At 38.6% G+C, this 16,606-nt stretch overlaps 2 protein-coding genes across 2 annotated transcripts; both read left to right on the forward strand.

Annotated features, from left to right (window-relative positions):
- Window positions 1-393: 393 nt before the first annotated feature.
- On the forward strand, window positions 394-781 carry LOC110684096. The gene is made up of 2 exons (XM_021860502.1): window positions 394-624; window positions 735-781. The coding sequence occupies exons 1-2, from the start codon at window positions 495-497 to the stop codon at window positions 779-781; spliced, it is 177 nt and encodes a 58-aa protein (XP_021716194.1). The 5' UTR covers window positions 394-494.
- A 5,101-nt stretch (window positions 782-5,882) lies between these two features.
- LOC110684095 (ACT domain-containing protein ACR9-like) lies at window positions 5,883-13,505 on the forward strand. Its single transcript, XM_021860501.1, has 6 exons — window positions 5,883-6,657; window positions 7,518-7,733; window positions 7,829-7,934; window positions 9,076-9,427; window positions 12,465-12,749; window positions 12,860-13,505. Exons 1-6 carry the CDS (start codon window positions 6,504-6,506, stop codon window positions 13,004-13,006), a joined length of 1,260 nt encoding a protein of 419 aa, XP_021716193.1. The 5' UTR covers window positions 5,883-6,503; the 3' UTR covers window positions 13,007-13,505.
- Window positions 13,506-16,606: the final 3,101 nt, after the last annotated feature.

The raw sequence follows: 16,606 nt of genomic DNA on the forward strand, positions 1-16,606 counted from the left end.
ATTATGTGACTTGTTAAGTTGGGGTTATAATTAACAAAGCACCTAAAGAAGTACAGAGTCACCTAATATACACGAGGTTGTTTGACAGGTTTACAAGTTGCGTGCATATATGCATGTGACTTTATAACCCGACTTATGTGGTGGCTTAAATTAGATTTTCAAAGTCACCTATATATAAGGTGTGACTAATTAATCTATCGAGTCACCTTAATTTAGGTGACTTGTATATGTAATATTTCATATTTTCATGTGTTGGTAATTGGTACCATGTCATACCCGTATTCGTACCCATACCCATACCATAATCCCAAACACAAAACCCAAATAATTTGTCTAAACGAACCCAATTCACAAAATGGGCTCAGCCATATCCTCATAAACTCTACAAACATCATATATTAGCACCACTTAACCAAAACCAGAGTAAGCGAAGGCGACTTTGAGACTCTGAGATAGAAACAGTAAATCGACGAAGAGAGAGAAACAGAAAAGAGATGGCAATTTGGAGGAAGTTCGATCCATGGCCAGTTTTCTTCAAGAGAGAATGGAATCGTAACTGGCCTTTTCTAGTCGGTTTCGCCGTCACCGGTACCATCATCACCAAATTATCTCTTGGTCTTACTGGTATTCCCATTTTCTTATCTCGTTCTTCCCTAATTCGCCAATTCTATTGTATTGATGACCGATTTTGATTTTATTATCATCTTTTTGATTTTGATTTGTTGTTTTTGCAGAGGAGCAAGCGAAGAACTCGCCATTTGTTCAGAGGCACAAAAAGTAGGCAATCGTCAAACCCTAGATCTATAATTTATGCACTATTGATTTAATTTAATTTAATTTGTTATATTGTTCGATTAGGGTTAGGTTTAATGTTTGATTGTGTTTTAGCTGAGATTTTTACTGGCTAGTCAATCTGGATTTGATTTCTTGCTCTGATATTATAGTTATTAATTTATGTCGGATTGCGCAGATTGTTTGTCGATAAAATGTTGTTCATTTGGATTATGAATACTGTCATTTTGGATTTGCATAATAGTTATCGCTAGAATGTTATGATTACTGGTTATTGCCGTGTTGAATTAAGGTGACTTTATTTTATTTTTATTTTGTTGAAATCTATTGTCTATAATTTGTTCATTACACATAGTAATTAGGTTATAGACGAGTTTAATTGCATGCAGCTAGAATGGGTTGGTTTGGGATTCAACATTGGACTTCGTTTTTGGCTACATCAACATTTTAGAGGAGGGGGGGGGGGGGTGGGGGTGGTAAGAGAGAGCCTAAGGAAGCAGTGTTTCATGTTAATTTAAATTGCACGGCTTATTTTGTGATGGATAGTTGTTATTCTCAACCAGCATTTGATGTATTACTTGTTTACTGAGGGAGTTAATTGTAGCTGAGAAATTACTGACAAGGGGAGAGTCAGAGAGAACCCTAGGCAGCAATGCAGCATCCTTTTGCGTCATTTCTATTTCATGATTTATATCGTAATGGATAGGAGATTCACTCATCCCCTCCACCTGCATTTGACGTATACTTGTTTATTGCTGCACAGAAACTATTGACTGCCTCTTTTTATGGTTGCCTGAGGACTAACCATCATCTCCTCCATGTCATTGATAATTTTGGGTCATCTTGCTTTGTCTCATACTAGAAAGGAGATAAATTTGGTGGTAGGGAAGAGGGGGATAAGATTGCAGTTTCATGACCTTTTGTGTGTCAGTAAAGTTATTGGTGATGTGATTTTAATTTTTAAATGTTTAGTTGATGGGTTTACGAGCTATAGGTGTAATGCTATCTTCTTAAGTTCTTATTACAAACAGTAAAATATCAAGTAAAAGTGAAGGGTGAAGGTGGTGTATATCTTTGATTTTCAAAAAATTACATTTTAGAGGTTTAATGCTATCTTCTTATTATACAGAGTCAAATGTCAAGTAAGAGTGAACCCTGGGTGTCTGTGTAACTTTGAAGCTGGTCATCTGTGATTAGATTTTTTTTTTTTAAATATTTAGCAGTGTCCAGTAAGCCATTAAGAAAGTTTTTTGTGCTATGTTAATTATTCACCTATAGACAGATCATGTGGAACAAAAATCAACTTACAAAGAGGTAGGGGTGAAAGTTCGGTTTGCGGTTTGGATTATAGCCAAAACCGAATCCAATCCGAATTAATTCGGTTTCGGAAATCTCAATCCGAATCCAAACCGATTTAAGATTCGATTCAATCAAATCCAATCCAAACCGAATTAATTCGGTTTTTCAAATTAGAATGTAATCTAAACCGAAATTTGTTCCCTTTTGCAACATTCAAATCCGAAACCCGAACTTCACACAGAAAATCCTACAATCATTTCTTGTTAACAACATTCTTTGTGAGAGAGTAAGATATTAAGAAAGGAGAATTGAAAATTAGGTTTTTTTTTTTTTTTTTTTTTTTTAAGTTTATATATGAAAGGGGAAAATGGTTGGATACTTTTTTAAAAAAATGGGCTTAACGTAATGGGTCGAAATTCGGTTTGTAATTCGGTTTTTGGTTTTTTTAAACCCCAAACCAAATCCAATCCGTAATCCATATTTTTAAATTTTTCCAAACCGAATTCTAAAAAAATCCAAACCGAATTACTAATTCGGTTTGGTTTTCGGTTCGGTTCGGTTCGGTTTTAATCCGAATTACTTACACCCCTACAAAGAGGATTTTGTTAGTAAAACTTTTATCTCACCTCCAATACTGGCTACTTTATATACTTTGGAATAAGGGTGTACATTATTTTGACATTTGAGGAGAGCATGCTTAGAGGGAAATTCTATATTTGAACTTTAGTTCCTTAGATCATCTTTTTTCCTTAGTTTTTTAGCATTGTCTGATTGTCTCTTAGTCCTCACCTTTTGTATCATTTATTACGACCACCAATATTGACAACGTAATATAATTTAGCGTAAGTGTGCACATTTTTATGACATTGGAGGGAGGAGCATGCTCCACGTTAGAGGGAAAAACAAAATTTGAACTTTAGTTCCCTTTTCTTCTGGATTTTAGTATTATATCTGAATCCTCACCTTTTGTGTAATAATGATCTAAATTAAAAGGGTTGATTAAACTGCAAAGACTTCATATCTTTTTCTTGAAGTAGTAGATGGTCATTGTTTACGTAGTTTGAGGTCAATTAGAAGACGATAACATTGTGTACCTCCATCTCACTTGACACCATCAAGATGAAATCTCTTTAGAGGCATTGTGGTTATGTCGTGGACGTTTTTTTCTCTGTTATATTGGGGTAACTTATCTGTAATTGGCTTGGACCATGCATGTCTCTCTATCTCATATACTTGTGCAGTTCTCATCACTTTGATGTTTTTTCCTTTCCTTTTTATTTCTGAAACAAAATTGTCAACTGGACTATGTTTGATTGCTTCTTGTATTTTTCAGGCACTAGATATGGCTGATGTATTGTTGTGCTTCGTTGGAAGCCTTTTTCTGGCTGGTGAATAACAAAAGCGCTGATGCTTAAGATTTTCTTCTGAACTTTTATTGAAGATTATGTTGTTGGATGTTTTTTTGTTGATAATGAAACCATGAGGAAATTTTTTTCATGAATTTTAGAAGCCCTTTAATTATGATATATACAGGTTTTGTAGTCAAGTTAATTGACACTTTAAATGGTGCATTGATGGTCATTGACCTGATTATCTGTGTGTTGGGGTTGTGTAATGTTTTTGTTTAAAAATGCTATGTCTTACATTTATGAGAGTTAATAATGCATTATGAAGCTGATGTAATTGTTCAGTCAAACACTTGTATCAAAGAGTAGGGTGCTGTTTGCTTTCCAGGCTTCCTGATGGTCTTGACACTTACAGCTTTGCTAATGCCCACATCAGACCTGGTTTAGGTACTTAGACTGACCCTGCCAACTCTTAGATTAGGACTAACAAGCAACTTGCGGCATTTGAGCTTCGCCTTTTGTTACTTTAGGCCTTCAAACCGTCCTTCATTGGCTCATTGTCTCCTTTGGTTGATACGCCTAGTCGCCTGACCATCATTAAATAACCCCTAGAACTTCAGCACTCTCGGTTAAAAGACTTGTAACCCTCGGGCCTCTACTCTGGAAAAATAGGCAAGATAATTTGCTGTTTGTGGTTAATTGAGTTTTAGGTATAGCCATTACTTAGTTAACCAGCTGAAAAGATTTTAAGTCTTCAGGTTATGTTAGGATCATGCCTTCCTTTTTACAGAATGGTGTTTCTATGTTATTTCAAGGTTGAGTACGATCTGTTGGCAAGCTGTTTTCTTTCAAGACGGAGTATGACCTGTTGGCAAAATGTTATTGGGGGTATCAGTTCGTGTGATCAACTATGTATGGGAAACAGTTGGACAGCCAATTGGTGTTGATTGATACCTTTCAGCAAGTAGTTGTCCCGAAGATTGGTGGCTGGTATAGTGGTTTGGGGAGATTGGTGGCTGGTAAAGAGGTTTGGGAAGATTGGTGGCTGTTATAGTGGTTTGGGCTAGAGCTGTACTATTTGTCATTTGTCACTTATGTCTGGACTCCAGAACCTTTCAGCAGTTAGTCGTCCTGATGTTTGGAGGCTGGTATAGTGGTGTGTCTGTGTGGGATAGAGTTTTGTCATTTATGCTACTTACGTTTGGACTCCAAAACCTTTGGTTAGTTGACCAACAAAAAAAGTTCCTGAAATATCAGCTTCTGAGGAGTATATCATCTCTGTTTTGTGGCCCTCAAATTTCCATTTTCGTGGTTTGTCAAGTAGCTTGTGCTCGTCCTTTTCACGTCACTATTATCTGAATGAATCAAATAAAAATCTTGTTAATGAACTCTTAACTAGGAAATTCCACACCATATATGCTTTGATTGTATTTCCCTGTTCTGCTTGTCAATTCTTCTACCAGGTTTTGGTGCAGCCGTGCAGGTTGTCACTTGAATTACTTAAGTTTTATGCTTTTAAAATTGCACTTGGACTACTTTTTTGAATGTGTTGGTTTCACTTAAACATCAGACAATGTTAGTTTTATGTTTCTTTACAAATTACAATGTTCTTATGAAAGAAAAATAAAACTTGATTGAATATTACATTTAAATCCCCCCCCCCCCTCCTCTTGATTAGACGTTTCTTCGCTGCATTTTATACTAAAGTATTTCTTCTGTGGAACTGTCACCTAACTTTTGATGTGTGTATAAATTAAGAAAAATGGTGGTTGCACCAGATGTTAACCTATTTTTGTTTTAAGCAATATTAAATTTAAGAAAATGGAGTTTATGATAGGGTTTTGCATCATACTGATTATAAATGTTGTTGTGATCTTTTATTGAAAAATTTTCTTTTTCTTTATAATCCTGTTTTTATATGAGTACATTACTTTAATTAGTTTACACGTCAATTGTTACTTAGATCATCCAGTATGTTTTATTGTCTATTATTCTGTAATATAAAAGTATAAAAAAATTAATAGGAGTAATATTGATTTATGACCATATTTTAGTTAGAGATTCTATAGTGCTTTAAGTAATTGAATTAAAATCCCAAAATTAATCTTGATTAAATTAATGTCAATTTCGTGATGACTCAATGAGTCAATGATAAGGCGATTGAATATTTGTCATTATCATTATTGGACTGAATCTTATTTCGTATTTTTACATCAATGAAAGAGCAGATATATTCCATGAACATTTCTTATATAGAGAAGTTATTTATTACTTGTATGATTCCTTTTATGTTCCTTATTGTTTTTCTTATTTATAATAGTTTTTAATTTATTTTTTATATTTTCTTTTATAGACTGTGATGCAAGTATCAAAAAGAAATTCTTCTCAAAAAAAAAAAAAAAAAGTATCAAGTACAATGAGATTTTTTTTGACTAGTACAATGAGATTTTGTAGAGAATGTTTCAAGTATTTTTCTACTTTACAATTACTAGTAATATCTTGAAGAAAAATATCATAGCATCCAATAATTTCGCACTCAAGGCTCTAGAATGAAACAAAAGTCACTTTCATGATTCATCAGAAACACGTATTTTCATCATTTTAAATTTTTTGTTCAATATACAAATTTCTTTTTTCACTTTTGTAGTACTGTATTGTCTTCTTCTTCCCTTTCCAATTCGCGCGAATTCTCCAGTGACGCAATTTACTAGTCTGTTACAAACTTACAACCATACAACTTGCACTTCATTCTACTAACAATTCAACCTACAAAAATAAAATAAAACAAAATAATAAAATCGGAATATACTAAACCAACACCCTACTGCCACGTGGTTAAACGATTGCTTACGTGGCTTCCATGTACCCCTTTTTTTTAATTAATAAACCTCACTCACTTTCTGCCGCCTCAAATTTCTCTGTCTATAACCTTGCTCAAAAAAAAGTAAAATAGAACATACTTGAATATCCGGTAAGCTCGAAACTCTGTGAGCAGGTGGCGGCGGCGGCGCGGAGGATCTGGACATCAAAACGCCGTCAATCTCAACGTTAGGTTTCCGTCCTTCAATGGGGATTCCTAACGACGACACCGTTTCGATTGAGAGAGGGAAAAAGTCCGGTGATCCTTGGGTTATCACCGTTAATTGCCCTGATAAATCTGGCCTTGGTTTGGATATTTGTCGCACCATTCTTGATTTCGGCCTTTTCATTTCCAAAGGAGGTACTTTTTTTTATAAATTTATTTTTTTCCATGTTTTCTGCCATTTATCTTGAACTAAATTTTTGCATTTTTTTTTTATATTTAATAGATGTTGGAATGTGGGGAAGGGAATTTTCTTGAATTAATAATTGGCTAAATTCATGTTGAAAAAGTTATGGGTTTGATGATAAAGTTGTTAAATTAACTAAATGAAATTGATTATATGGGAATCAGATTAGGGGTTAATAATAATTATGATTTGTGGTTAAAGTTTGCATTATTTTCTCAATGTGTTGGACAGTTGATTTTGTTTGTCATGGATAATTTGTTGTTTTTGCGCTGAAAATATGGATATGCTGTATACGTATGATTATGAATAAGTATAAACACCTAACATGGTGGGTGGCTAACTTATGAAAAAAGAGAATATTTCTTCAAAAAAAAAAAAAAAAGAAAAAAAGGAGAATATACTCTTATGAGCTAATGTGTGGTCACCTGGTCGAGAATGATGTTAATAGTCTAGCTTTCGACTTTTGATGTGTTTACGAGACAAATGATTATGTTTATAGGGGTGAGGTTGTGTATAGTGTACTGATAACTGTATCCTGGCTCGGGACCATAATTTAATTATTGATGTCCGACCTTGTTTATCTTGCCATTGATATAGCTTTTTTAAGGGTATTGCTTGCATTAGGATAAGATGATGTTGATACATAAGTGGTCCAATTCCATTGTAGCATTTTTGCTATGTACCTAGTTTATGAATATAATAAACAGATATTCCTGTTTTGTGCTGCAAAAACATGATCAACTGATTGTAAATAAAGTAGCTAGGTGTATTATGTCTGATATTGCACTTGCCTTTTTTTTTTTTTGGTTAGATGTTTCAACGGATGGAAAGTGGTGCTACGTTGTTTTGTGGGTGGTTCCTCATTCTAGCACTTATGCAGTTCGATGGGAAAATCTAAAAGAACGGCTTGTTTCATTTTGTCCGTCATGCTCTTTGTCATTTTATTATACTCCACCGCCACCATCCAAGTCCTCTGCTGTTTACTTGTTAAAGTTTTGTTGCCTTGATCGTAGAGGGTTATTATATGGTAATATTCTATGTGATACTTACTCTTTTTTTACTGAGAGGTTTGTGTATTTCTTCTATTGATCATTTCAATGTGGTTTTTGCATCTCTTTTTAGATGTTACCCATGTTCTCTGTGAGCTTGAGCTCAATATTGAGAGGGTGAAAGTGACGACGACTCCGGATGACAGAGTCCTGGACCTCTTCTTTATCACTGATAACCTGTGAGTTATTTGTTAATTATGATTTATATAATTGTTTGACATTCTTCAAGATTACCATAAATCCTTTTTATTGTTTTGTGCATTCATTTTGTTCTCTCTGTTGTCAAGCTTTAAATTGCAACACCATGAGACTGAATTTGCATACAAAAAGAAATCTTTAAAATATACAAGTACATATTTTTTTTTAATTTTTGGGAAGAAATGATGCTGTTTCTGATGAGCATACTTTCTGTTTAGGTTTTATGTTGGTTATAAGTCTGTAACTCATATCTAGAATGATGATCTAGATTAGAGTAGACTTAGAAAACAATTACAACACAATCTACAACCATTAATTAGTAGGGATTCTACCGTGCGCAGGGTAGAATTATAGAAAGCTACAGATATATGCAATCTTACTTCTAGTCTTCTAGTTAGTTTAACTCAGTACAAGGCTGTTTCCAACCGCATATTTTCTTTCCTCCCTAAATTTATGAAGTGAAAACACAACTTGTCTGTTATCTTGTATTCTTGTTTCCTTTTACATTGTGTTATTAAATATTAATACTCTCAAGGGATTATTCTTAATCGGAAGTGGTGTCAGAAGTAATATTTCGTATCAATAGAGTTCAAAATCTAGTAGCACAATGGCAACCTTATTATGTGAATAGTAATAAAAGCTGTGATCTAGGTTTAAATGCATTATTGTCATTTTAATGTACTGTCCAACAAAATACACCTACTGAGGAACTATACCAAATCCACCTATCCAACAATGTGAACTAAATTGCATTAAATTTCACTGGAGGTGTTATCTCCCTGGACATAATTAGGTCAGATGTCTAATTTGTACAAGGTAGAGCGAACATGTTACGTGATGTCAACGTTAGATGGTTAGATTTTATGTGTATCGTTGCTAGATATTCTGCTTTCAATGTCATTAGTTATAGTTGGTTATATATCTGTATATTTTCTAGCTGGGTATATTAGTTATATGTTAAATTTTGCCTTTTCTTGATATTTAATTATCTCATCATGTGCCTAATCAAAACAAGCAAGATAAGCAACAATGCCATTTAGAGGGTTAAGGGCTGCGTAGCCTACATTCAGGCATGACAATGTTGTCTGACAGTTATTTATGATCTGCTTAATGTCATTTCAGGGAGCTTCTTCACACAAAGGAGAGACAAGGAGAAGCATACGAACGACTGCGTTGTGTTTTAGGTGAATCTTGTATTAGCTGTGAACTTCAGCTAGCAGACTCACATCATGAGGCCCGTAAACGTACCTCATCCATCTCCCCTGCTGTTGCTGAAGAGCTCTTTGCATCTGAGTACTCTAAGAAGGAGTGCCATATGCAAGCTCTTAGCGCAGATTTGACACTATTGAAAAAGGCTGCTGTAAACGTGGATAACTCTTTGAGTCCGAGTCATACCCTATTTCAGATACATTGTGTTGACCACAAAGGTCTTATTTATGATATCATGAGAACTCTGAAAGATCATGATGTAAAGGTATGAGCTTCTTATCTTTTATGTTGCGTAAATCTACCTTCTCAATGGAGCTATACAACTTATTAAATGTTTTAGTTATGTAGACTGATTGTGCAACAATGTCTTTAACACTTCTTTCCCATGCATTCAAGAAGTTCTGTTGACCCTAAATCCGAGGACCATACTATTTCATTTGAACCTGTTTCAAGGGGATGGGTATATTAGGCCATTTACTTTGATTCTATAATAATTGTAGGTTGTTTACTCTTTACTCCTTAGAGAAACTAGGTACCATGTATCTCTCTTCCCAAAATTCCTCCCTCAGCCTCAAACTGCTGAAGAATGCCTCTTCCATGCAAGAATCACCCTTCTCCCAGCCTGTCACCAACTCATCACCACCCTACCCTTCCCACCTTGATAACATCACCATGTCCACTTCTAAACAAGCCTTATAATAATTTCAGAATGGGAACATACGAATTTGCCTTAAAATTTCTCACTTCTCTACTGGTGGTTGACATTGCTAATGGTTTTTGTTGATTGATTGTTTTTTGGTGGCCCAAGTAGAGCATAAAAGGTGAGGCTGTGCTGATGGCGAGTTAGAAATGGAGATAGGGCCTAATTTTGAGGCTGTGTTGACGGCAAGTTAGAAAGGGAGATAGCAAACTGGCAAGGGTGGTATAAATAAAAGAGACCAGGAGGGGCAGTGGTGGTGTCATGGTGGGTGATGGTTGGTGGGGGTGTGATAGTTGGAAGTGATAAAGAAAGCGGAGTGGTGTTAGTGGTGGAGTGTTGTGGGAATTCAGCAGGATTATTTATTTATTTATTTATTTATTTATTTTTATAAGGGTTTTAGGATTTTAGTTGGAGTTTTACCAAGGAATAAGTATGATTCTTCATTACAAGACAGATTAGGAAGTTACTTTCTGTTCTTTCCATGACTCCTTTCTTTTTGATCCCTTTGAACCAAAGTACCAAACTGCCCCTTTGGGCCTATATTGTGATTGATTTTGGCTGTGCCTATATGTATCCTGTTTTCCTGTCCTCTCATGATGTATCCTTGAACAAAGTTATAATCTTGGAATCTGATCTCCTCTTTCTTTCTTTTTTCCCCATCCTTATGTCTCTATGGCCTTCAAGAAATTGTGTTCTGGAGGTTGTTTTTAACTGTGCACAGTTGTGGTATTAATAACATTCTATTAATGGGTCTCAATATACTTAGTATTTTTTTTTAGAAAATTTAGAAATATTAATCCTAACTTTGCTCCGTTTTGTTTAAATAATCCCAACTTTGGATTATTCTACAATAATCCCAACTTTGGGGGGTGTTTACATTCTTCAATCCCAAACCGGTTAACAAAAGTCAATGACCTTCTATCACAAGTTAAGTGACACATGTCACATTGTGATTGGTCCAAAAAGGAAAAAAGAAAAAAAAAATTAAAAAAATTTTGAAACCCCCACCCAGCGTCCCTGCCCATCCACCATCAACGTCCACCCTATTCCCAAACCGTAGCCGCCCCTATCCCCTTTAACCCACCGGAAATCTTACCCAACCCCCTTTACCCCACTGGCGAACCCAACCCAACCCTCCCGTCGGCCATCCGCCACCTCCTATCTTCCCGTAAACCCCCCTCTCTCCTCAAAACAACCATTAAAACCTCCCTCCACTCCCTAGCCGCCCAGCCTGTCGCTGCTCTCATCAGTACGTTGCGCCTCCCCCAGCCCATACCACCGCCCGTTTCGCTTCCCCTTCCTTTCTAGATCTTGATGCCTTCATCTATGGCGGAAGCGGTAGCAGTATCAGATCGAAGAAGCAGGAACGGAGAAAACGGCGACGTTGGGTAAGGAGACGAAATTGGTGGTTCAAGGAGGAAGGGGATTGGCATCAGGATGGTGCGGAGGAGGGGCGCTTGCCGGCGGGAGGAAGGTTGTGGGTTTCCGGTGTGAAAGGGGATTGGGATGGTTGTTGTTCTGGTGGGCGGTGGGGCTGTGGTGGTCAGGGAAGGGGTGGGGGTCGTGGGGTTGGTTTTCTGAAAATTTTATTTTTTTAAATTTTTTTTTCAAATATTTTGGCTAATTACCTCTTGACACGTGGCATTTATTTTAAAAAAAAAGAAATTAACCTATTTCACAGGTAACCGGTAATTGGGATTGAAGAAAGTAAACAACCCTCAAAGTTGGGATTATTCCAGAATAATCAAAAGTTGGGATTAATAAAAGAAAATGGAGCAAAGTTGGGATTATTATTTCTAAATTTTCCTTTTTTTTTTGGAAATTTGTTTCTTTGATTGAGTGATCAAGTGACCTTGTCATCAAGTTGAACACATTGTTAGGTTCCCCTTATGTTTGTGTTTATAAGTACAAATGCATTTGTCTTGTCTTGAATGGGTTTCAATATCGTATTCAGGACAAAGGGCCATCCGGCCATGTCACATGGAGTTTAAACATTGTCAAGCTGAGATCAATATTGGCTTATAAAACTTGTCAAGTTGCAAATCATAGCCTGTAGGTCTTAGTTTAAGAGGGTTTTGGAAGCACCAAGAATTGTGAACAACTCATAACTCGTACTCTCGTAGCCTTACAGGATTCTGGAAGTACTGAGAATTGTGATCAGTCATGGCATTTTTTTTCTGGCTATAGTGAATTGAATGCTAGTCTGGCGCCAATAATTGTAGACTTACAGGGATAGTTTTGGATAGTTCTTGTGTTTGTAGGTTGAGGTTTCCATTTATTGGGGCCATGGGGGCATGGGCAGTTGAGTACCGTGGGTTGTATCTCATAGTCTATTGGTTGGGGTTGCCTCTTGTATTCTCCTACCATCAGAAAGTGGTTGGAACTAGAAACTAAGGAAGAGGACTCATATATATATTTGAACAGCCTATGCTGAAGTGCGAGGACAACTTGTCAGTGCCCAAATAGTTTAGCTATACAGTATGTGTTGTGACTTGTGAGTCATTTGCCTGCTCATCACTCGGAGGTCATTGTTGTTTGCATTCAGCTAATTTCATGATTATGAAGGATTACATATCTCATGCAATTGCTATATTCTCCCCAGATTTCATATGGTAGAATCCCAGAAGTTACAAAAGGACATCGTGACATAGACCTATTCCTCCAGCAGAAGGATGGAAAAAAGATTTTGGATCCTGAACGAGAATATTTCATATGTTCCTGTCTTAAGATGGAAATGCTTCACCCATTGCGAGTGCTTATAGTGAATCGTGGGCCTGACACTGAATTATTGGTTGCTAATCCAGTTGAGTCATCTGGACGGGGAAGACCTCGAGTTTTCCATGATGCCACTCTTGCTCTTAAAAAGCTTGGCATCTGCATTTTCTCGGTAAGAAGATTCATATCATTTTTGTGTAACAGCTCTTTGAATGTCTTTCAGTGATAAACAAATTTTGTTCTCTAGATGCTAAGTCAATTCTATAATTTGTTCAATTCCAGGCTGAAATAGGCAGGTATTCTGCCTCAGATCGGGAATGGGAAGTGTATCGTTTTCTTTTAGATGAGAATTGTGAATATCAACTGACGACAACAAGTGCTAGGAATCAGATTGTAGACAGAGTCAGAAGATTGCTGATGGGCTGGTGAATGGGTTGATGAGCCAATGCACTTGCTGCTGTCACATTTCGGTTTTCAACTCTTTTACCAGTGTGCTGCATTGTATCAGCTTCTTGAGCTTATTTTGATGTACAGCGTTTTATATTCCTATTAGCTTAAGAATGTTTGGATAGCAATAGTGGTAGGAAAGGAAGGAAAGAGAGGGAGGGGATGGAAAGGAAGAAGTGGTTTTTTTTTTTTAACTTTGGAAGGATTTGGTTTATGAAAAGGGAGAAGAAATTGGATTCCTCCATTCGCTTTCCCTCCTTCCTCCTAATCCATATCCAATTGAAGGAATATAAATCCATAGCTCTCCCTCTCCCCCTTCCTCTCTTTTCTCTGTAGTTATTCTCCTCCAATGACATTGTAAGTGATCCATATATTTTCGGTTTTGGAGTAGAGAATTAGAATGTACTTGCACCGTAAGCTATAATACCGCTTGATTTTGATACTCAGTTTGTGCAATGGCTTGCTTGATATGCTTGTGTTTCTTTGTTTGGCCATCGAACCTTAGATCTTTTTAATCTTTTGTATCCAGAATTTGTTCAGCAACTCAGGACTATGGGAGGGAAATTATCAATTTGGTAGCTAATAAAATCTGATGGATATTTGAACAAACATGAAGAAAGCCAAACCAAAGATGCCTAAAGATATGATTATGAGGAGCCCAAAGTTATGGCCAAGACACATGAATTAGATGCTTATGGGGCAACGAGTCCTTAGAGATCCTGATTTTTTTTTTTTTTTTTCGAGTTCATAATTCTTCTATGAAGTCTTAACTCTGAAGGCTATTTTTTCCATTTCAAAAGTAAAAGCTATAATATACTCCGTATAAACTCAGGCAAAGTTAGGAGATTTTGGACTTACAATTGAAAACTCAAATTGTGGTGGAGGACATCCTATAATCATAACTGTTTCGGGGTTTTCTGATGTCCTGCGGGAGAGCTACAATTCCGAGACTGGAACCGGACGCCTGTACCTGCAAAATAACGGAGACTCCTGAGAGCTCCGCCTCCAACGGTCAAGTTAGTACCTGATTAAGGAGTAATTAACACAGAAATTAAAGTAATAAGGTCTCTCTAGGTGAGAGTATTTAATGTAGGTAATCTGCTTTGCTAGCGAAATCAGCCGGTTATTAGTGTGTTCCGTAATGTTTCTCCTCTGTTCTGTTAATTATTCGGTCCCTTGATTAATGAGGATTAATCGAGTATTTATAGCCTTGGGAAGCGTGCAACTCTCTAGGTTTAAGGTAAACCTAGGGCCGATCGGGCTTCTAGACTGAAATGGGCCTTGATGGCCGGTTGTCCCATTTGGCATGGGTGGACACGTGGCGTGTCTTAAGTGGTCCGTGGAGGACGCGTGGCGGAACCTGGTTGGTCCACTTGTCAAACGGCGCTTGGTGGATAAAAATCCCCTAATCATTTGCCCCTCACAGGTGGCACGCGACTGGTCACGTGTCGCCTGTGACAGGTGTCGCACGGTGACAGGCGACGGCCCGTTACAGGTGTCACCTTGCAGACGGCCGGGAGATCCTCCCGCCCAAATTTGAATTCGGAAGCGACCCTTCGCCTTCTCATTTTGCCTATAAAAGGAAGTGCTGACTTCGGTCATTTTCACATTTGAGAATTTTTGCGAGAACATTCGGACCCCTGAACTTGATCTGACATTTTCGGACTTTTTCTGCCTACCGCCTGTTCTGACAAGCCGACTGACCCGAACTTTCAGGACTTCATCAACTGTCATCCGTTCAGGTAACTCAGTTCTCTTACTCTTAATTTTCTTTTTATTTTTTGAAATGGCACCATGGAAGCACACGACACGCCCTAAGTTAGTGATCAGCCGGTCACCGGGGACGGCTGAATCTAGGACTAGGAGTGCCGCCTGCCCTTTTCTGGACCCATCTTTGCCCTTTATACAAAGTCCGACTGAATCTGTGTCTATGCAGAACGTGATGGCCAGAACAAAAAAGACTGCTAGAATATCAAACTCAGACGGCTCCTCCCAAAGGGTACTCCTTAGCGAAACATCTGACCAGGCGCCAGATGTGGAACGAGGCGACTGTCAAGCTGACAGTTCTGAGAGAGGGACCAAGGTGTTCCCTTCTCATCTAACCGTGGACATGTCTAATTTACCTTCTGCTCCTTCTAAGGGAGAGGAGGCGGGCCCCTCTAGGAGAGGGGAGGCGTCGTTCTCTTCGGACTCGTCAGGGGACGAGTCCGATTCCAGCTCTTCTGACCATAGTTCTTCTGACCATAGTTCTTCTGACTCAGAAGAAAAACATAACCGCCTACAAGAGGCGAGAAGTTCCCATGCAGTGGAGAAGGGGGATAATTGGGCAGAGCCGTCCGCCTCTTACAGAGAGGAAAACACCCCCTACTACTGCAGGGTGCCCCGGGGCCGGATCGCAACCATGCGAGACAACGTGGCGAGCTTTATTGCTAACCACAAAATGGGCCCGGAGTATTTACTGTTTGTGCCGGATCCAGAAGATACTGTCGTCTGGCCGGCTGGTACCAGCTATGGTGACGGCTGTTTTGGCTGCTATGTGGCGGCCATCAAAGCTGGTCTGCGCTTCCCATTACATCCGGCTGTTCAGCGGATTTTAGATGGGTATGATCTGGGGTTATGGCAGTTAGCCCCCAACTCTTGGGTAAACGTACTCGGCTATGTGGCCGGGTGCGAACTGAACGGGGTGGAGCCAAGTTTTGAGGCTTTCGCCCACATGAACTATCTCAGCCGGACCCCTAAGTCGGGAGGTACCGGCTGGTATCAACTAACAAGCCACAGGGGTTACCTCATGACGAGAGGTAAGGCAAACAAATGGAAGGATTGGCGGAACACCTTCCTTATTATCGAGAGTTCAGACACGGAGCTGAACAAACGTTTTAACAAGTGGAACAGGGATCCGCCTCTTCTTGCAGGCGGCCGCAGCATGCCGCCTGTTCCCCCAAAGGCTAAAAGAGAGATCCTAGACAAAGGACTCTTCAAAGTAGAGACTAGGGTGAACTCTACTTCAGGGGTACGAGAGCAAGTACCCCTACACTGCGTCCCGAGCTTCAAGTGGCTCTATGATGAGTACTTCTTGGCCGCCTGTGGCCTCGGCAGTCGGTGCTCTAGAGGTAGCCGGCCTGACGAATACTCTGTTTTCTCACGCCTTGTTTACTTGGGATTTTTACTAACTTTGCTGTTTATTTCTTTCAGCCGACGCCATGAGTAAAATAACAGCATCTAAGACTGCGGCGGCCATGCTGCGGGTTTCGCTAATGAAGCAGTCGTACGCCGACTCCCCCAGCAAGGAGGCACCCTTGGTAAGCTTTGAAAACTCTTCCCCTTTAAGTTGTATTATGCATATACTAACTTTTTTTGTTTTCAGTCTGGCACTCCAAGGGCTTCTTCCTCGCAACAGCCGGACCCCAAGGCCCGGAGAACGACTGTTGCAAGCTCTCCTGGGTCTTCCAGGAAAACAGTGGCGGCTGAGAAGCAGCCGGCCACTTCTTCAAAAACCCAGGCGGGGCCGCCTAGATGTATGGACACTTGCTTGTAAAAACTCACTCTTGCTTCCTTCTTGATTAGGTCTAACTTGTTTTTCCT

This window comes from Chenopodium quinoa, unplaced genomic scaffold (assembly GCF_001683475.1).
Source record: "Chenopodium quinoa cultivar QQ74 unplaced genomic scaffold, ASM168347v1, whole genome shotgun sequence".
NCBI lineage: Eukaryota > Viridiplantae > Streptophyta > Magnoliopsida > Caryophyllales > Amaranthaceae > Chenopodium > Chenopodium quinoa.